The 22,439-nt window shown below is 45.6% G+C and overlaps 1 protein-coding gene across 8 annotated transcripts in view; it reads right to left on the minus strand.

Moving 5' to 3' along the window:
- Positions 1-11,387: 11,387 nt before the first annotated feature.
- AK2 (adenylate kinase 2) overlaps positions 11,388-22,439 on the minus strand; it is a 29,080-nt gene continuing 18,028 nt past the window's right edge. For 4 of the 8 annotated variants that reach the window (XM_011974087.1, XM_011974084.1, XM_011974090.1 and 1 more), the window contains 2 exons: positions 17,908-17,980; positions 12,268-16,786 (listed from right to left, as the gene is read on the minus strand). In XM_011974087.1, the coding sequence (XP_011829477.1) occupies positions 16,565-16,786; positions 17,908-17,980 (295 nt within the window). In that variant the 3' untranslated portion in view covers positions 12,268-16,564. Of the gene's footprint in view, positions 16,787-17,907; positions 17,981-22,439 lie in introns of all 8 variants that reach the window. The other 4 variants (XM_011974088.1, XM_011974085.1, XM_011974091.1 and 1 more) reach the window with 2 other exon arrangements.

The raw sequence follows: 22,439 nt of genomic DNA on the forward strand, positions 1-22,439 counted from the left end.
CCAGGATGGTCTCGATCTCCTGACCTCGTGATCCACCCGTCTCGGCCTCCCAAAGTGCTGGGATTACAGGCTTGAGCCACCGCGCCCGGCCTGCAATTTTCATTTCTATCTTCCATCTCTTGAATTGTTTTTAGCTCCATAAAAGGCAGCTCTGAGGGTCAAAGTGGAATGTATAAGATAATCAAAGTGTGGGTGCTCTCGGAACGAAAGGGACTGAAGAAACTATAGACATGGCAAATACATGACCCTAAATATATTCAAACACTTCAACTGCTCCCAGCTTGCTGACAAGTGATCTGTTATTGTTAGAACCCCCTCCCAGGTCCTCTAAAAACTCGTCACCAGAACCCAAGTCTTTTCCTTAAGGGCTTAGAGGCCCTCCCAGTACCATAAAAGCTCTTGAATGGGATCAAGGCCCTCTTAGGGCCCAAAGATACCCCCTCCCACTTCAGGGCTTCAGGATGCAGTGTTGAAGGGCTTGGAGCTTCCTATAGCTTACAGGTCTCTGATGGTGGCACCTGCATCCCTTAGAGAGATTAGAGGGGCCTGCACTGCTTGCCTGGAATGGGGCTCATGCTCCATTTCATCCAAAAGCAGTTCTGTTTGCAATCTCAAGTGCAGAAATACCATAATTTGCTCTGAATGTCTGCTGTGAGCTCTGGGGACCCTGGGCACCCTCGGGATCAGAACAGGGTTGCTCTCAAGTCGAACATATCTCTCAGGCCACTATGATATTCCTCCAGGAAAGTCCCTGGGAAACAACTGGGAACATGTGTCTGTCATTCAGGGGTAGCCTGGCTCAGGGCAAGGCTGGGAAAGACAGCAACAATTTTCCTCCATGATCTCACTAGGTTATCCTAGAGCCCAGAGATGTGTGTTCTCATCCTAGTTCTGACCTTGTTGTAACCATGGATGAATCACTTAGACTTCCCAGGTCTGTATGCCTCTGACTAGGGAGAGTGGGCCCTATCTCACAGAGGATCCAGCAATATTAAAGATATGAAAATTCTTTGCTGTTGACATTTGAATAATGGGAGAAAAATACCAGTGGGAGGGAACTGCAAATTAGTGGGCCTTGAGTCAGACAGATCAGAGTTTTGGCCTCAGACCTCCCTTACACTGGCCAGATGACCTGAAACAAGTCATCTCGTACTTGGTAACACTCTTTCTGTGCTGCTTCAGGAAGCCGGTCCTCTAGAACCTCATGTTCAAACTGCAACTCAGGGATACCTTCCCTGTCTGTGCAGGGAGGTCAGCTTATTGGTATGATCACATCTTTAGCATTTGTCTTCCCAGTCAGACTGAGGGCTCCCAGCAAGAATTTTGTCTGACTTGTCCTCCAGAGGCCAACATGGGGCCTGGCCCATAGGTGCTCCCTGTTTCTGTATCACCTGCAAGTTCTTTCAGTCTCCACTGCCTCGCTAGGCTGCTGGAGAAACCCAGAAGGTAGACGACGAGACCCACAAATATGAGGCATATGGAATGCATGGGCTACCCTGTGAAGAACTTTACCTGAGGTTGGAAGGGGGCAGAGTGCCCTGAACAGGAAGGCACAGGGTGGCCTTTGGCCTCCAGGAAAGGGAGGAAGTATGAGACACGGGGAAATGCAAACAGCAGGAGGAACAGTGTTACCAAGCTGGGACTCCAGAGGCTCAAGGCCCTCCCCAGTGCCTGTGAAGCCTGTGTGTGGGCTCTGCTCCTTGTAGCCTTGTAGCCTTGAGCTGTGGCTCAGGAACTTGGTACTCAATCCAGTCCCTGCTGCCTCCCACCTGCCCTGTAGCCCCATCTCCTTGCACTCACACCCTCTTCCCACCATCTGCAACACGGAGCTCACCCTTTCCTCAACGCACCTGGTCTTTTCTGTCTCCAGACCATTGTGCAGGTTGTTCCCTCAATAGGAATGCACATCCCCTTCTCTACATGGAATATGCAGTAGCTCCATGTCCTTCCTATAGGGAAGCCATCCAGGACATTGCAGGCAGTCAGCTGCTCTCTCCATGGAGCCCTGCAGCTCCTTGGGCATCCTTCTCGCTACGCAGTGCAGTACTTCCTTCTCTGTATGCAGTGCAGCATTTCCTTCTCTCTATGCAGTGCAGCACTTATCACACTGGGTTGATGGCTCGTTTTCCTGTCTGTCTCGCTCCACCCGCCCCCTACCCCCAACTCCTATCACCCCCTGACAACCAACTGGGAGCTACTTGAAGGCAGGGATCAGCTCAGCTCCTCTCTGTGGCCCCAGTGCCCAGCAGGGTTTGGTACCAAGAAGAGATCCTAAATAACCTGGGGCCTGGGTTCTATGCAGGAGGGACTACTTTGTGGTATCCCAAATGTCCAGCCTCTCACAGATGATATGAGGGAGGAAGGTCACGGACAGGAGCAGTCTTATTCAACTGCCTTCCAGGAAACTGAGGCCAATGAAGGGGTAGGGATTTGCCCAAGGTCCCGCAGCACATCAGCCATGAAGTTGGGCCTGGAACTCAGGGGTCCTGGTGCTTGGTCCCCAGTTCTGGCTGCAGCAGCCTTGAACAGTGTCCAGGCATTGAGCCAGGGTGTCTAGAGGCCCCAGGGGCCCACCTATGCAGCTGCTCACTCCACTCTGGCTCAGCCCCTCTGACCCGGCTCTCAGCCAAAGGCAGCACGAGGCTCTGGCTGCCCCTGCCAAAGGTCATGACATCAGCAATTTGAGGAGGTGGCCAGGCCACTTCCCTATGGGCAGCTCAGACACAGCAAGACCTGGAGTAGCGTCTCTATTGGACTGTGGGCTCTGAGGCTGGTCTCCCAGGTGGACAGTGTCCTTGCCAACCTGATTAGAATCTGGTTAAACCCGAGGTAACAATCTGCAGCCCACAGAGCAAAACACAGTATGGAATATGAGTTCGACAAATGTTCATTAGCATATCATTATTACTGTGACGATGATGAGATCCTACCCAGCACAGTAACTAAAAGCACAGGCCCTGAAGTGCGCCAGTCAGAGTGCAGTCAGGCCCGCCATTTACCAAGTTATGCAAGTTATTTAATTTTTTTATGCCTCAGTTTTTGAACTTTAAAGGGAGAATAATAGTATCTGTCTCATAGGGCCCTAGGAGAATGAAATCATTTAAAATGCATAAGGTGGCTGGGCATGGTGGCTCATGCCTGTAATCCCAGCACTTTGGGAGGCCAAGGTGAGTGGACTGCTTGAGGCCAGGAGTTCGAGACCAGCCTGGCCAACATGGTGAAACCCCATCTTTACTAAAAATATAAAAATTAGCTGGGCATGGTGGTGTGTGCCTACAGTCTCAGTTACTTGGGAGGCTGAGGCATGAGAATCACTTGAACCCAGGAGGTGCAGGTTGCAGTGAGTGGAGATTATGCCACTGCACTCCAGCCTGGGCAACACAGTAAGGCTCTATGTCAAAAAAATAAAATAAAATAAATGCATAAGGTAATTAGAATGGGGCCTGCAGAGAGTAATCAGAGTTAAGTGTTAACTGTTGTTAATACTATTAAGTGGCCAAAATCCTTGGGCTAACAGAACACCCCTGGCTTCTCTCTCCTACTCCACATTAAAACACAAACTGACTACATCATCCCTTCCCTGCTTGAAAAGCTTCAATAACGGGCTCTAAAATGTGTCCAAACCCTTCGCATGACAGTAAGGTCTGCTCTTCCTTGTCCTCTACCTGCTTCCCTAGCTGCTTCTCCCACCCACTTCCATTCTTCCCAAGTTCCTTCAGCCATACGCATACTGACCCTGGAACCTGCTGTGCTTTTTCATGCTTCCGTGCCTCGTACAAGCTCTAGTGTCTTTCTTTCACCACCTAGCAGATTCCTGCTCAATTTCCCGTGTGCCCAAAGTAGTTGATCTCTCCTGTGTCCCCTTCATGCTCCAGATATCCTTTCATCCCAGCACACATCACCCAGTATTACAATGGACTGTTTACATGTGAGTTTCTCTCTGGACTGTGAATGCTTCCAGGGTTGGATTGTACCCTTTGCTTCCTGAATTCTTTTTGCCTGACTCGATGCCAGCAGGCCTGTGGCAGAACCTCAGTGTTTGTGGAAGAAGTGAGACTTCTAACTACCCATCCCTGCATCAGAGATGCAGCCCTGATCAGTCGGTGCTAGGCATGGCAGGGTGGAGACTGGGACCTACTCTTTGTCTTTGAAGGAGCCCCAGTCCCCTGGAGAAGATGAGTCCATGTATTTACAAATAAAAGAGTGCAGAGGCTACATGAGTGGAGTGTGGGCCAATCACATTTCCAGGAGACAAATTAGAGGTTGCCAGATGGATGTGGAGAGGAAGGAGACATAGGAGGAAAAACAGGGAGGTACTGATTTCATGGAACTCTAGGTGGTTGTTTTGCGTGAACGTAAAATTAAGAGAAACATGAAGCCAGACAGGCCTTGTGTGGCAAGATGATGAGCCTAGACTTTAGCATGCAGGCAAAACTCTTCCCCGGTCCCTAATTCTAGGAACTCTTGGCGCAGGGAGGGGTTTCTAGGGCATTTCTTTGTTTCCTACAGCAGCAATGCAAGCTGAGGTATGAACCTAGAAGGGAAAGGCAGCCCAATTTATAAAACACACTTAATTTGACACAGCTTATCTGATTCTCACAAAACTCTGCCCTCAGTGGCTGCCTGGCAAACTCCTACTAACCCTTCAAGGTGTGGCTCAGATGTTCCCTACTTTGAGGCCTTCCCAGATCCACTTAAGCTAAGTTGATTGCTTCCTGATCTGTTTTCCACTGCTCTCCACAAGTCTCTCCGATTTTATACCCATCTCCTCTGCTAGACTGAGAGGTCCTTGGGGGCAGGCAATGTCTCATTCATCTTTGTTTCTTGGTCTCCCAGGCCCAGCAAAGATAAGGCAAGAGTAAATCTGTTGAATTAATAAATGTGGTATTACTGTGTCTATTTTGCAAATGGAGAAACTGAGGCTCAAAGAGTGTGAGTGATACATTCAAGGCCACCTAAGTGAGGAGCAGAACCAGGACCTAGACCTGGTCTGAAGAATCCATCTGGTGAGGAGGGAAGGCACAAGGTTTCACATAGTTAAGGTCAGAGTTTGGCAAACTTTCAAAGGAACTGTGCTTTGGTTCTGATCCCTGCTGCCCTGAAATCAGCACAGCTGAGGGAAGAACTTCACATTCTGCACTACCTCTGTGATGACCTGAGGTCAGGCCACTTCCTTCACTAATGCAAACTTCCCAGGTGACCACTGTCTACTTTACTCACCAGCTTCATAGCTCTAGGCACAAGCTTCTCAGCCAGACAGGCTGGGTCCCAGTCTCAACCTCCACACTTACTATGTGACCCCTGGGTTTCAGTTTCTCATCTGTAAAATGGGGATAATGATGATACCAAACTTGCAGGTCACTGTAAGGGTTAATTGAGATAATGCATACAGAGAATTTTTTTTTTTGAGATGGAGTTTTGCTTTATCGCCCAGGCTGGAGTGCAGTGGCACAATCTTGGCTCACTGCAACCTCTGCCTCCCAGGTTCAGGCATTTCCCCCACCTCAGTCTCCTAAGTAGCTGGGACTGAAGGAGTGCACCACCATGCCTGGCTAATTTTTGTATTTTTGTAGAGACGGGGTATCGCCATGTTGGCTAATCTTGTCTCAAACTCCTGACCTCAGGTGATCCACCATGCCTGGCATACAGAGGGTTCAGCATTATGTCTGGCACATGGGAAATGCTCCTTCCTTTCCACCTCCCTACCCCACTGCCCAAATCTTTTATCCCTTCAGGGTTTGGCTCCAGTCTCTCATCCTCCTCCATGAAGCCTCCCTGCTCTGACTGCTGCAACCTTCACTCATTGCCCTCTAACTCCTGCAGCCCTTATTTATGCCACACAATTCAGGGTATTCAATCGAGCTGGATTCCTGTTGGTTACATCCTCAGGATCCGGACTGCTTTCCCCTTCCCCAAAGTCTCAGTTCCCAATAGGAATCCATGTAGTTTCAGGGAAGCTGATTCTACTTTCTCCCTCCCCTATCCCCCCAATTATAAGGGCAAGGCACATGATCTAGGCTAAGCCAGTAAACAACCCTTGCCACTAATTGCTGATTCAGAGGTGGGCATGTAATCTTATTCAGTTCAGTGACTCTCAGGACTTTTGCTGGGAATTCTGTGATACAGGGTCTCTGTATTTTCTCTCTTGTTCTGGATGTTGTGGAGTACTGATGTGATGTCTGGAACTGCTGCAGTCATTTTGCTACCATGAGAGAGACAAGCCTGATGATACCAAGGGGGCAATCATGAGACTGGCACATAAGTGAAATCCTGACCACACCATGCCTGACTGCTGGGCTCCACTAGACTTTCAGTTGCATGAGTCAACAAATGTCCTTTATTAAGCCAGTTTTCTGTTATTTACAACTCAAAGCATTCTGATTTAAACATCTAGTTAAATGATTTTGTTTAGGTCACCAAGAGATGTATTTATTCACTTATATGTTGACTAGGTCCCTGCTATATACAAGTACTGTGCTGGATGCTAGGATTTAACAATGAATAGCATTAATGTGGTACTATTCTCATCAGGGAGCCCAAGCATGATGTATAGTATGGCAAAAAGAATTGGAGATTAAAATGCCTGTGTTTAGGGGATGGCTCTGATGTTGTATTTAACTTTCTCAGTATCCATCTTACCTCCTTTGGATAGCAGAACCCTGACTTTTCTTTGAGAAGCCATCTAAAGGCCTGGTCAGTGGACCCAAGACTGGCCAAGAGGCATATTCCATGCACCTGGCCACAGCAACTAATTCAGCGATGGGCATAAAAGTCAGCCCTGAGACTGCAAACTTTAAAAACAGGTCCTGTCCTGCTGGGGTCACTAAACTGGGGAAACATAAGCCTGGGTTTCCTTAAGCTGCAAAAGAGTGCTAAGACTAGTTAATCTCTGAGAGTTGGTAGCAATAAACTCTCTGACTTCACCCATTATTGAACTAGACATTATCAGTGCCTCCTCCCATGCCTGGCCCTGGGCTGCATGATAGGGAAAGAGGGATGAGGCAGACTTATTGCCCTCTTTAGCTGAGTCTTGAAAGGACTCAGCTAAACATACACAGTATAGCCATACAAGTGGTAATCAGAGGGCACTAACTCAGCCTGAGTTGTTAGTTTTGTATTTTAAAAGTATGTGACATGTTAAACACAGAAAAATTAGAAGACATACTAAAAATTTTAAAACAAAAATCTCCCTTAGTTCGACCACTCAGTTATGATCATTGTTAATATTTTCACCTATATGTACCCAGATGCTTTTCTATGTACATAAACTTTTAAATTAAAAAAAAAAAAAATACCAAATGCAATGGAGCCTGGATGGAAAAGACATTAGTGGAAAAGCTAGAGAAAACCAAATACTGTCAGTCGAGTAATGTACCAATGTTAATCTCTTAGTTTTGACAAATGTACCATACTCAAGTAAAATGTTAACATTAGGGGAAACTAGGTGAAGTATATACAGAAACTCTCTATACTATTTTTAGAACCTTTCTATAAACTTAAAATTACTCCAAAATACAATGTTTCCTTTAAAAAATAGATCCATTCTTTACCCAGACATGGTGGTGCACAAGACCAGCCTGGACAACATATGGAGATCCTGTCTCCACGAGGGGAAAAAAAAAAAAAAAAGCAAATTCCATTCTGTATTGTTTTAAAACCTTTGTTTATTCACTTAATACATTTATCATAAAATCTTTCTGTCTTAAAATGACTTATTTCGTGATCACATATGATTCCATCCCATGAATGAATCAGCCAATCTCCCCTTTTGTTGGAAATTTAGGTTGTTTCCAATTCTAACCCTATTATAAAGAATGCTTTCTGCACATACTTAGTCATTTCCTTGGGGTACATGTATAAACTGGAATTGCTGAGCCAGAGCTGCTAGCTAGGAAACACTTACTGAGCACTATGGGCATCACTGTTCTAAAACACCTGATAGACATGAACTCATCCTGTCAACAGCACGAAGAGAGAGGCACTGTTCTCATTCCCTTACCACAGGACAATTTTCAAAAATTTCCAAAACATGAGCCAACATATTCTCACTGAAGACTCTCTCGGCCCACTCCAGCACCTCACTGGTGTTGAACATGTACCCCATCATGATCTTTGTGCTCCCTCCTATTTTGGCCTCAAGATAGGAGCAGGTACAGCTAGGCCAAGGTATGGTTTCAGCAGTTGAAGATGTGCCCCTCATCTTCAACTACAGAATGTCCTACTCTCAGTAAGCTTTGCGGGTGACAAGACCATCACTATCTGGTTGGCTGCCGTGTCAGGACCACAATGTCTCCTGCCAGCCTGGAGTAGAATCAGCATCCCTGGGGAAGATAACACTGATTCCCATCTCCACTCAGGGGCACATTTGGTAGCTCAGGAAACACCCCAGTGAAAAGCAACCTGTTCGGGTTTGGTACAGAATTCCAGGGGGATGAGGTGCCACTGAGGAATAGGAATGGGTAAAGATACCTATTCTGAAATAGCTGGTAGCCATGGTAAGGTCCTTTTTTCCTCAGCAAATGGCCTTGGGAAACGACATAGAAAGGATCCTTTATTGGGTAGCTGCTATTTCTCAATTCATATGAACTTCACCACTCTTCTAGATGAGTGCTATGACCCTCATTTTACAGATGAGTTCATTGAGGCTTACAGGTTAAGTGTCTCCCTCAAGGCACACAGTAAGCTACTGTCAGGGCCAAGATCTAACCACAGACCATCTTTGTCATCCCCAGAACTCATGCCCACACCACTAGACACATGACTGAAAAAGAGAGCTGACAGTAAAACTGAGGCACTTCCCCCACTTCAGCCCCACAGCAAAGGATTGCCTGATTCATGGTCAAAGCACAGACTGTGGTGTGTTTAGGGGAGGGAGGAAGAGTGGCACATGGGCTGAGCTTAAAGCGGCCCATCAAATCTCTATGTACATATCCTTGTCTTTTGCTCTTCTGCATTCTTGACATTATTCATGAGTTGAAAAGCTTCCCTTCTACGGTCACTGTGCTTTTTTTGAAAACTTATCTCTAACCAGATACAGATTTCCCAAGAACTCTGGTAGGGGTTCTCTAGGTCAGCAGTCCCCAACATTTTTGGCACCAGGGATTAGTTTCATGGAAGACAATTTTTCCACAGACCAGGATGAAACTGTTCCACCTCAGATAATCAGGCATTAATTAGATTCTCACAAGGAGCAGGCAACCTACATTCCTCACATGCACAGTTCACAATAGGGTTTGTGCTTCTATGAGAATCTAATGCCACTGCTGATCTGACAGGAGGTGGAGCTCAGGCGGTAATGCTCACTTGCCTGTCGCTCACCTCCTGATGGTGGTAGTCGTGGCCTGGGAGTTGGGGACCCCTGCTTGAGACCCCCGCTTGACATTAAAGCAGCCCAGAGCACCAGTGGCCGCTGTACCTTCCCTTGTGCTGTGCCCTCAGCTGGAATGCTGCCACCCTCTGCATGGAGTCACCAAGATCCCACCTCCTTCACAAAGCTACCTTCTTCTCTGCAGTCTGACCTCCTGCACTGCATAACTAGCCCTTCCTTTACACTCTGCTTCTCTTCCAAAATAGACTCAAGGCAGTTTACAACACACATGAGTACAAAAATGCTAAACACAGAACTAAGATTGGGCTGGCGTTGGAATTTCATTAAGAAACCATGGCTGAGGAATGATTAACAACTGAACACAAGACGTAGTTTTGAGTTTCCTCACAGCCAGGGCAAGAAGGAAAACAGTAGAAACTGAAGCATTTCTTTTTTTTTTTTGAGACGGAGTCTCACTCTGTCGCCTAGGATGGAGTGCAATGGTGCAATCTCAGCTCACTGCAACCTACGCCTCCCGGGTTCAAGCAATTCTCCTGCCTCAAACTCCCGAATAGTTGCTATTACAGGTGCATGCCACCACGCCCAGCTGATTTTTTTTTGTATATTTAGTAGAGACAGGGTTTCACCATGTTGGCCAGGGTGGTCTCAAACTCCTGACCTTGTGATCCACATACCCCAGCCTCCCAAAGTGCTGGGATTACAGGCATGAGCTACTGTGCTCGGCCAAAAATGAAGCATTTCTTGTTTTTGTTTTTGTTTTTGTTTTTTTTTTGAGACGGAGTCTTGCTCTGTCGCCCGGGCTGGAGTGCAGTGGCCGGATCTCACCTCACTGCAAGCTCCGCCTCCCGGGTTCACGCCATTCTCCTGCCTCAGCCTCCCAAGTAGCTGGGACTACAGGCACCGCCACCACGCCCGGCTAATTTTTTGTATTTTTTTAGTAGAGACGGGGTTTCACCGTGTTAGCCAGGATGGTCTCGATCTCCTGACCTCGTGATCCGCCCGTCTCGGCCTCCCAAAGTGCTGGGATTACAGGCTTGAGCCACCGCGCCCGGCCAAAAATGAAGCATTTCTTATCTAGTAGAAGAAAGAAGACCAGCTAAACAGGAAGCATAATGAACTCCTAGCTAAGCTCAGAGGAATTTGCCTGGAAAACCCTTACAGAACACCACACAATCAAATTATTTGCTCCATAGCAACTTTACCCCCAAAGTGCAGATCTGTTTGGCTTATTGGCTTGAGGACTATCTGCACAGGATCTAGACCCATGTTGTCTTGCCCTTTGATACTTTGTCTTTCCATTCCCACCTGCTTTCTGCTGGGGGCACCTCAATCTGGACTGGGTACCTGGAAGGGGCCCTCTGTGAGAGCAGCTCATCATCACACTGCCATGGATGACTCTAAAGACAGAGCTGCTGCATTCCCAAGACATCAGAAGCACACTGCTCCCTCTGGAGTTATGAATAATGCAACACCATCAGCCACACAGAGCTGTAGTCTGAGAGAGCTGCCTGTGCCTCAAGAGCCTGCATACACACCCTCCCCTGGCCACCTTTTCCAAAACCAGGAGACAGTCGTGGAGGACAGGGGATGGGAACCAGCTCCTTTCCCCCAACATAACTCGCCCCTCCGGCCTTTCTGGAATATGGGTGATTCTAGGAGCTATGCAAATCCAGCACATTGGAGCTTGAGTACCAAAAATAAGGAAACAACAGAGGATGACAAAATAGAAAAAGGTCTTCTTACCTGTGGCAGGTCCTTCACTGTAACACAGCAAACCTACTCGAGTTTCTCCTTTTGTTTAGATCCATGGCTCATAGCCTTTTCTGTATCATGAGTGTCTTTGAGATCATTTCCTCTCTCCCCAGCAAAGTGTCAAAGCAATTGGTACAGTGGTAAGAGGTTGGGGTGTGGAGCCAGACTTGGGCTCATGCTCTGGTTCTGCCATTATCAGATGTCTGAACCTCAGAGTCCACAGACATAAAGATAATAGCAGTACTTACCTCCATGGGGTTATTGAGAAGAATAAATGAGATAATGCATGCAGAACCTCCCACACAGTTAAACATTTAATACGTTAGACTATTATTAATTATGAAAACACATAAAGAATTCTGCATATAATGTCAGAGGTTTGATTTCTAGGCGATCCTTAGCCTGGTTCCAGATGGTCAGTAAGACAACTTTCATCAATGCCTACATTTTCCCTCTGAATTCCATCTGTGTTTACCAAGCATCTGCTGTGTCCTGGGCAGTCCAACCCACATGAGTATCTTGGTCACTAGTGTCATCAGCACCTTTGAGGGGTAGGGATCATTCCCATTCTACTGATGAGGTGAGATAACTTGCCCAAGTTCGCATGGTGAAGTTGCTGTTGAAATCTGTCTTCTGACTCGCTCTGTCTTTATCTGAGGAAAGACTTGTGAGGCTTCTGAAGAGGCTGCTTTCCATCCTGCTGTGTTCTATCAGTGACACTTTGTGCACACAGGAGATCCTAAGACACATACCCTAGGCCCTCAGAGCCGGCAGTGACTTCTTTAAAATCAGTTCTGGCAGTGCTGAGTGTCCATGGAAAAGAGCTCTTATTCAGAGAAGCCCTTCCTGTCTGCAGAGCTATGCAAATAATTAAATCACTTCAGCAACAAGGTCAAGGGGACAGATAAGTGTTAGAGACTGTGTTTCAGTCCTGACTGCCTCTTATGCATGACCTCAGGAATGCCACTTCACCTCTCTGAGTCTGGTTTCCTCACCTATAAAAGTGAAGGACAGTTCTGACTCCACAGGGTACTGTGTGAGGGTTACCTGAAGTCGAGGGTTACATGAAGCCTTTGCATAGTACCTGGCATAACGTCAGTCTTCTGGGAGTGGTAGGACTAGTCTGCATTCTTGGTTTGCAGATTGGAAGAGGAAACCCAGGCCCAAAGAAGCAAACAAACAATAGCTCACCCAGTCTTCTCTGTTTATTCTTCTCACTACACCATGCTGCTTCGCAGGCTGGTTTGACAAACATTTCCCCGCAATTAGATGCATGATGACCGACGGAGGAAAGAAAATTTTCATAGGGCATTTAAAAAGCTCAGGGAACAAACAGATCAGTGCAAATCAGTAAGGTTGACACCTGAAAGTGACTCTGCAGAGGTGAGGAAGTGGAGCAGAAGAAGGAGGGGCTGGTTCAGGGAACAGGATTTAATATGTCAGTGAAGATCCTGCCTCTCTCTGTAACAAGATGCCTAAAGGAGAATAGTGGTGCTTCCAGCCAGCTCCCTCTTGTTTTGGGAACAACAGTCATTTCTCGGAAAACTCACTTGCAAAGGCAGCCCTTCCAAAAGCATAAGAGCTTTAGTTTGGACAAATGATTTAAGCTCACTTTTGCTGGAGAGGAAATGAATTTAAACTAGGACACACAGAGAAGCAACAAAGAGTGCTAAAGAAGCAACTGAAAAGGTAGTCAAAGATCTGGCTTAGGGATTAGAAGCACTGGCTTTCTAGACTATGGACAAGTGCCCATTCAACAATTATCCAGTCTGGCAGGAAGCAGGTATTTTTCTGTGTATATCTGGATCCAACTAACATTTATCCATTGTCTGTTGCGTGCCAGGTACTGAGCAAAAACCTTCTTCCTATAAATTTCATTTAATGCCATTAAGGCCAAGAAGGTGGCATAACCAATTTCCTTTTTCAGCTGAGGAAACAGGAGCAGAATGAATAACTAACTGGCTGGGATTTGTCCTAGGTCCCCTAAACTCCAAGCACAGTGCTAGCTCCACTAGACCAAGCTGCCTTGTCTCTGGGCTCAAGAAAAGCCTGCATAGGAGCTGAAGGTCCAGAGGTTGCAAGCTTATCTTATGTGCACATACTTGGACCTCCCTACCACACAGCTGTCAGTGACCATAAGAAAGGGCTTCTTTTCCTTCCAAGCCAGGTCCAGAATTCAGTATCATTTTTCTAGCTTAGATTATCTTAAAAAATGCCACAACAGGGGATACAAATTTTAACATTTTATTGATTTAGGGGCCAAACAAGGCAGCATTTGGTCAGTTAAGAAAGGCACCTCATTGAAAATAATACATCACAGTGCTGTTGAGTGATCCCAGTCACAGGATTTGATAATGGAAAGGACAGTCTTTGGATGACATAGCTTAGGACACTTGCTCATTTATTTAAAAGAGTCCCTTCACACACTGCAGATAAAAGAAGGCAAGAGCATAGGATTGTGGCATGTGCTGTGTAGCTGTGAGAGGTTACTCATGAGAGTAGGTAGCCTAGTAAATCAGTGGTAAGTCAGGGGAAGGGAATCAGCCTCCCTTTCCATTCCATTCCCTTCCCCCTCCCCTTGATTCCAGTATGCTTGATTTGTTGAGCCACCGTCCCTATGAATACACCTTACATCTCTTTCAAATGTGGAGACGGTTTTTTGATCTTACAGTGTGTGGAACCAGGGTCAGTAATCAAAGCCTCCCTGTTGCAAGCTATAGACACACAGGACAACAATTTGATTTCCTGTATTCTTGGTCTGGAACCCATGGGGTTCTGAGATAAAAGCTGAGGTCTTAGTGCGCTGGCTTTAAAAAATATTTTCACCAGTCCAGAGTAAATGAAAACCCGATTCCTTAGAAATAATACTGTATCTCTCTATTTCTACCCCCACCCTCCAAGCATGGTATTTTTTAAAAAATTAATTTTTCCCTTACACTTTAAAAACTCCCACCTATGTATAAAAGAAACTGCCACACTACAATAACACTGCTGTTGTTCCAACTATTCCTTTGAGCCCCTCACCAGCCCTCCCTCACCATCCTCACCCTGACCACCCTTCCCTTCTGCCCAGCACCTAAGAGCAGGGATCACGCCGCAGGGTGATGAGCAGTGGTGTAGTCTCGCCTGGCCTTCTGATACTAGGCTGAAATAGAGAGGAAACAAGAGAGAACAAAATGGGTTTTTAAAAACCAAGTACATATCAAAGGAGGCTGGCATGTAAGCCCCAGCAACCAAATGCATTAAACACTGGACATTTCTCTGACAGGTAAAAGCAGAACCTGCTGAGGCTAAGACTCTGGAATTAAACAAAGCAAAAACAGAATTCTAACCATTCTGACAAGGGTATATGCATTCCCTATGAATCTTCTAGTTCTCATGGGCAGCCCAAATATTACTTGCACATGTTGTATGCACACATGAATCTATGTGGATGGATGACAAATATTTGGGCAAGGATCATGCATATTCAATTAGCAAACATTCAGGGACCTCAACTTTGAGGCCAAGTGCTTACAATTGTCCCTAGTTCAAGGGGAGCTGATTCCAAGATTCATGATGCCACTGTCACCCAGAGAAGGATCCCAGGCCAGGCACACATCGCTGACAGTTTTTGTTTCACTCCTCTTCCTTGCCCATTCCCAGAAGTCATGTGCTTCCCAGAAACACACAAAGCCAGACTGAGTTTCCATTAAGAGTAGGTGGAGTTAGTTTAGAGCCAGGAAGACAAGGCAGGATAGAGGCAGCAGACATTCACTTGGACCAGGCAAAGAGGGAAGCAAGGTGGCCACGTACTCATGCCCAGTTGCCATGTGGACGGCAGATAAGACCTCTGGTAGTCTCACAGATGGCAGGAGAGCTCAGGTCAGAAGGAGGCTGGGCACTTTAGAGCCCACTAAATTGAGTCAGCAGCAGATTATGCTGAGGCAGGCGACATTATTTACTGGATCTGCCACTGACTTTCTAATGGTTTTTCCAGAGGCTGCTGTTTTTGTGGTCCTTCATAGTAGTCTGTTACTTCATCTGTTTGCCACAAATCAAACCAGAGACCAAAAGACATAGCAGGGAACTTAGAAAATGCTCAATAGTTGGGAAGCTAAGGTTATGAATAAAAGCTGGTTACTGTCACAGGTGGTCTTATTTCCGGGTGATCTTTTCTTGGGGAAGTCCATGGCTATAGCCATCATAAAATTAGGGGTGAAGGATTGGATCTAGAAGGCAGAGGGTTTGGGCTTAAAAAGAACATATCTGATTTCAGTTTTACGTCCTGGAGAGAGACTGGGTTTGAGTAAATACTGATCAAAATAAATCCAAGAATAGATCACACACTGTTTTGTTGACACTTGGAAACAGAGGCAAACATTAAAAATAAAAGCAAATAAACCTACCCTGGTCTCTCTTTGGGGAAGTAGATTTGACTGCTCTCAGATGCTCAGCCTCCATGTTCAGAAGACAATCTGAATTCAAAAGGACCTTTCACCTGGTTTAATTCTCTGGCAACAATTCAGTTTTCAAACCCAATTCCCAAATAATCGCTACTTTTCAGCATCATGATGCAGATCACAAAAACATTCTAATTTGGCCTGGCTCTTTTTATGACGTCTCCCAGTAATTTCTATAACCTGCAATGTAAGCGCCTTTTCCCTTCCACCTAAGGGGAAAAAAATTAATGATCCCTGTTCGCATGTTGACTCATGTGGGTTTTCATTATGGGTTAGAAAACAAATGGAATTCTCTGTCCATAATGTACCATCAGGAACTGAGACCCTGCCTGACTTCACATGATCCTGGACTTCTAATCAGCTGCTGGAAATGGAAGAAATACTATGAGGTTTTGGAATTGTGGCCCCTGGAAGATTACCTGGGTTAGTTTATTTTGGTCAAAAAATAAAATCAAAAGTATGGTTAAAGTAAACAGCTGGGCCGGATGTGATGGCTCACATCTGTGATCCTGGCACTTTGGGAGGCCAAGGTGGGTGGATTGCTTAAGCCCAGGAGTTCAAGACCAGCCTTGGCAACTTGGCAAAACCCTGTCTCTGCAAAAAGTACAAAAATTAGCCAGGTGTTATGGCGTGCACCTGTAGTCCCAGCTGCTCAGGAGGCTGAGGCGGGAGAATTGCTTGAGCCCCAGGAGGCAGAGGTTGCTGTGAACCAAGATCACGCCACTGCACTCCAGCCTGGGTGGCAGAGTGAAACCCTGTCTCAAAACAACAACAAAAAAGAAGTAAACAGTTGGTAAAGCAACCTAGCCTAAAACTTAGAAAGTAGGAGAGTGAACACATATGTACACACACACACACAACACACATACACACAGATGAGATGAGAGTAGCACACACGCCAAAGGTAAATCAAGCAAGTGCTTTTTTAATCAATACATCAAATGATATTTTTGCTAGCCTGAGGAAGCTTCTCTTTGCCTGTCCTATCATTCCCACCCATTCCCTCACAGAGATAGGAAGAAATTCCTTCTTGGACCCAACATTAGATAAACATAACCAAGTCTTTACATGTGGCTTTGGAGAAGGCTGCTAGGATGCTTGCGAACACAACATCAGGGGTCTGGGATGCATCAATAGCAGAGTGGATCCCCCGTTTCCTGTAGTACTCTATGAGCGGGGTGGTTTGAGTGTGGTAAGCTTGCAGGCGGATTTTCAAGGCCTTCTCATTATCATCTGATCGACGAATCAAGGGTTCCCCAGTGATCTGAGAATAGGAAGACAGCAATGAAAGGCTGGGACTGTTAGCAAGGTTTTCTTATTCCATGCCAGATGCAGATTTGAGATGGGACCATTCTGCCCAGGATGCTGTCTGTTCCCAAAGCCCATCAGAAGCAAAGACAGGCAATCCAGACCCTCTCCAATGAAGAACTTGCTACTCCCAGGAGCAGAGCAGCTGGTGAACAGAAGTCAGAGAGTTTGTCAGAAACACCAACTGTGAGGAAAGGGGCTCATGAGGGAAAGATAGGCAATGACTTTCTCATCTTTGTGCTCAGGTGATCCAGCTTCCAAGATAAACACTTCTAGGGTCAAAAGTAAAGGAAGTCAAAGGCCCCTAAGACCAGGAGAATACATCAAAATCAAAGATACATTAGCAGTTGTAATCTTAGTTGCTTAAATATTTAGCATATGTACTAGAGTGTCACCCATCAACATTTTAAAAGTGGCAAGTAAAATGAGAAAGAACTTTGAATGGTAGAATTAGCAGCTTTGCAAAATGTGACTATGTTGCCATAACGGCTCTGGAACCTGTATTTATAGAACCTGGATGACCTAATGAACTTGTTTCATAGGACGAAGGTAAACCCAGGAAATTCTTACTGTTGTCTGCATGCTTTAAAACAGACCATATAGACTCTTTATGGCAAATGGTGCAGTGACCATGTATGAAACCCCAGGACACAGTACAGCCGCAGCAACTATAAAAAGAGAATATTTTTCTGGAGGACTGGTCATCAAACTTCTCTTCAGTGCCACACTCTTCCCACTCTCCAATTCTAGGCTTTTAAGAAACCTTCTCCTGATTAGCTGATCACTTAGGTGGCCATGATGCCAGAAAGGGGCTGCTCTTGACAGAAGACAGGTACAATCTGGGCACTGCAAAAAGCTGGCACCACTGGTAGCAACCTTGAGGCCAAGCAATAAACCACCTAAGGAGACACTGAACAGATCTGACACAGGCCATGATTTACTTGATAGTGTTATTTTTCATGACTAAGTTAGCAATATTGGTAGAAATAAAAGGAAGATGGAACGAATAAAGGAAAAAGAAAACAGTGAAGAAAGGGGAAGGAAAGAAAAGGAAATTTTTTGTCTGAGTTTACATACGTCATCTTTCATGGGCTCTTTTGGAGGGTTGAACTCCTCATGGTAGGAACGGCCACTCTTGGGGTGAATCAGCCTGAAAGACAGCAAATGAATATGAGTTAGGTTAACTGATAGTACGTGCCTGCACTCCACTCTAGGGGGCTCCGGAATGACAAGCAGAGACAGGGACCCTGGATGCAAGGACCCAGCACCCAACAGAAAATCCAGCTAAATAACTGGGCTTTCAGGAGAGCTTATGCCAGTGGCAGAGTATATTTTCTATTTTGACCAAACATTATCATGAGTATCTGGTTGAAGAGCAAACGGGCTGGCATAACTACCTAATTCAGGACTTGAGAGAAGGAACTCTGGTGCTGGTCTCACACAGCCATCTATTCTATTTATTCACCCATTTACTCGACAAACATTAAAAAGTATCCCACTCAAGCCTTAAGCTGAATTCAGAGGCTACAAAGCAATGAGTAATGATCCCTGTTCACAAGTAGTGCTTAGTGGGAGAGACAAATGTGGAAATAAATAACAAACGTGATAATCCTTTAACAGATTTGTACAAAGTGCTATGGGGGACAGAGGACAAACAAATGAACTCTATTTCCTAACCTAGTTTGGTTACAAAACCAGGAAGGTACTAACAGGAAAAATAATTCCCATGGATGCAAACACTGCCAGATAATGCAACACATCTTTTCGATCACACAGATAAAAGATAGGCTAACCCTGATGACTTGAATTTTGGTTGGTATTTGAGACCAATCCCATTTTGAGAACTTGGAGAGTGGGGTTTCTTTCATTTACCAAAAGTGGTATTTGTGAATGGCAAAAGAGCAGTGTGTGGGAGTCATATTTATTGCAGCCTGGCTGCTATGTGCCTGGCTGCTAACCCTAACCCAGGGTTAGCAATATTCAAGTCATCAGGAAAAATGACTTATTAAACAAGTTATGGAATATAGAGTTCAATAAAAGGCATTTATTTGGCACTGAATGTATAGCAGGTAGCTGCATCTCTGCTGAGTCCCCACAGGCAACAAGCCCATGTTCCTGACTGGGAATGGCCACACCACAGGAGCCTAGCAACCTAAGGAAAGGAGGCAGGCCAAGCTCTGCTCAGCAGCCAGGCTTTGCTTCAGTTCTGTGGTTTCTCAATTCTGTGCCAACCAAGTGTTTGTTTGCTCATTTAACTAATGGTTGCTCTTCTCATGAAGGTCTATTAGACTAGAGCTCCCTAATATTTTTCACCATTTGGCAGGCATAGCAATATTTGGGCTGGGCCCAGCAGCTTATGCCTGTGATGCCAACACTTTGGGAGGCCAAGGGGGGCAGATCACCTGAGGTCAGGAGTTTGAGACCAGTCTGACCAACATGGTGAAACTCCGTTTCTACTAAAAATATGAAAAATTTAGCAGGGTGGCAGGCACCTGTAATCCCAGCTACTTGGGATGCTGAGGCAGGAGGATCGCTTGAACCTGGGGGTGGAGGTGGCAGTGAACCGAGATCACACCATTGCACTCCAGCCTGAGTGACAGAGCAAGACTTTGTTTCAAAAAAATAAAATAAATAAATAAATAAAAAATCTATTCAATTCTATTTAGGTTATTGAAGTAGCACCTCTGTAAAATGTGCTACTTTCTTTTATGTTAACCACAGCATATTTTGGGGGACAAGATGGTCCATTTATGGCATAAAGTGGCACTGGATTATGGGCAGGAGGGAGGTGACAGTAGAGAAAATAAGCTATACAGTCATCCCTTGGTATCCACGGGGGGATTGTTCCAGGAGTCCCCTCTGTGGATACCAAAATCCACAGATGCTCAAGTCCCTGATATAAAATGGTACAGCATTTCCATATAACCTATGCATATCCTCCTGTGTACTTTATTTATTTTATTTCTATTTTATTTTTGAGACAGACTCTCGCTCTGTCACCCAGGCTGGAGTACAGTGGTGCGGTCTCTGCTCACTGCAAGTTTCGCCTCCCGGGTTCACGCCATTCTCCTGCCTCAGCCTCCCAAGTAGCTGGGACTACAGGCGCCCACCACCAAGCCTGGCTAATTTTTTGTATATTTAGTAGAGACAGGGTTTCACCATGTTAGCCAGGCTGGTCTCGAACTCCTGACCTCGTGATCTACCCACCTCGGCCTACGAAAGTGTTAGGATTACAGGCGTGAGCCACCACGCCCAGTCTAATTTTTTAATTTTTTGTAGAGATGAGGTCTCATCATGTTGCCCACGCTGGTTGTCCTGCATACTTTAAATCATCTCTAGATTATTTATACCTAATACAATGTAAATTCCATGTAAATAATTGCTATACTGCATTTTAAAACTTGTATTATTTTTTATTTTCTTCAGCTTTCCCACGTTATATTTATTGGTGGTTACGTTCTGAATTTTTTTTTTTTGAGACGGAATCTCACTCTGTCGCCCAGGCTGGAGTGCAGTGGTGCCATCTCAGCTCACTGCAAGCTCCACCTCCCAGGTTCATGACATCCTCCTGCCTCAGCCTCCTGAGTAGCTGGGACTACAGGCACCTGCCACCACGCCCACCTAATTTTTTGTATTTTTAGTAGCGACAGGGTTTCACCGTGTTAGCCAGGATGGTCTCGATCTCCTGACCTCGTGATCCACCCGCCTTGGCCTCCCAAAGTGCTGGGATTACAGGTGTGAGCCACCGCACCCAGTCTGGTTCTGAATATTTTTAATTCACAAATGCTTGAATCCATGGATATGGAAGGCCAACTGGACAATGGAGAAAAGGTTCCTGTGACTGCAGTCATGTACTGTGAGGTTGCACTTTCCAGTATTTGAGTGCCTGGAAGGATTCCTCTGACGCATTCATTCAGAAATGGCATCCACTGGGAGACCCAGGGAGAGGAGAGAGCAGACTGCTAGGCTCAGCAGCAGCAACTTTGGGAAGGGCTAGGGGCATGAGATGTGGACCAGGATATTTTTTTACCTTCTAGAGAGCACAGGGCACATAGCAGCCAGGCTGCAACAAATATGACTCCCACACACTGCTCTTTTGCCATTCACAAATACCACTTTTGGTAAATGAAAGAAACCCCACTCTCCAAGTTCTCAAAATGGGATTGGTCTCAAGTACCAACCAAAATAGCTCCATGGGCCACTGAGTCTGGCTCGGCGGTACCATCAGGGCTGGGAATCTACAATCACTGCTACTGTGAGTATAATACTTTATTTATTTTTTTTTTGAGATAGTTTTGCTCTGTCACCCAGGCTGGAGTCCAATGGCCTAATCACGGCTCAGTGCAGCCTCGACCTTCCTAGCTCAAGCAGTCCTCCCACCTCAGCCTCCCAAGTAGTTGGGACCACCAACACAGGTGCATACCACCACACTTGGCTAACTTTTTTTTGCTTTATAGTAGAGACGAGGTCTTGCTATATTGCTCAAGCTGGTCTCAAATTCCTGGCCTCAAGTAATCCTCCTGTTTAGGCACCCCCCAAATGCTGTGATCACGGGCATGAACCACTGTGCCCAACATTCAGTGTGACACTTTAAATACCTGTTTTCTCATCCACAAAATTGGGATGGTACCAGGTATTAAGATAATACCAGAGAGCCAACTGGTAGGATAATTAGGATATGAGAGAGACAATATAGAATAAGTTTAAAAACAAAAACAAAAACAAAAGAACAACCACCAACTATTCATATTCAAGAAATAGAACAATGACTCAAAATTACTAGAAGTGAGGTCAGAACTAATTCAGAAAATTGTTACAATGGGGTCCGTATCATCTCAGACTTGAAAAAGATCCTGTGTGAGGTCTGGGGTTCATTCCCCAGCATTCCAAACAGCTAACATCTGTGTCCAACCTGGGCAACAGAGTGAGACTCTGTCTTAAAACAAACAAACAACAACAACAACAAAAACAAAAATCAAAAAACAAAAACAAGATCTGTATTAAACTGACTAATTCCTGCCTCATTTTCTTCTAACCATCAACATGTTTGACTAGGAGGCAGAAAGCAGGCTTCCAGGGCTAACCCTGCCACTCATCTGCTGGGTAAACTTGGAAAAACACCTTCAGCAGTGACATGCTCTGTGAGGAAGGAGGTCCTTCTCTCCGTGAGGGAGGAAGTTACAGTAACTACCTACTTCCAAATGGAGGGACTGAGTCTTCTCTCTTTCACCCTTTACAGCAACCCTGCTGTTTGTTCTTCAGAATTTCTCTGTTCTCTCCCACCCAACCTCAGTTAGAAACCTCCATCACATCATGTGGATCATAAACAGGCTCCTAGATGGTATCCCTATCTGTTTATCCTTGCCCTAATTTACCTTGTACGCCAGGACCAAGCTAATGTTCTTAGAATACTGTTTTTGCCACAACACCCAGTGGCTCGAGAATATCTCATGAGTCCTGAACTCCATCAAGTCTACCCTCTTTGGTTTGGCAGATCTCCCCAGTAAAGCTCTTCTCAACAGCATTCCTTCTACCATCCTGCCCCCAAGGCCACTGGGCAGACACATCTGCTACTAGCCTCAGCGAAAGCCTAACCCATACTCATTCTA

The sequence above is a fragment of the Mandrillus leucophaeus genome, unplaced genomic scaffold, assembly GCF_000951045.1.
Source record: "Mandrillus leucophaeus isolate KB7577 unplaced genomic scaffold, Mleu.le_1.0 Scaffold141, whole genome shotgun sequence".
NCBI lineage: Eukaryota > Metazoa > Chordata > Mammalia > Primates > Cercopithecidae > Mandrillus > Mandrillus leucophaeus.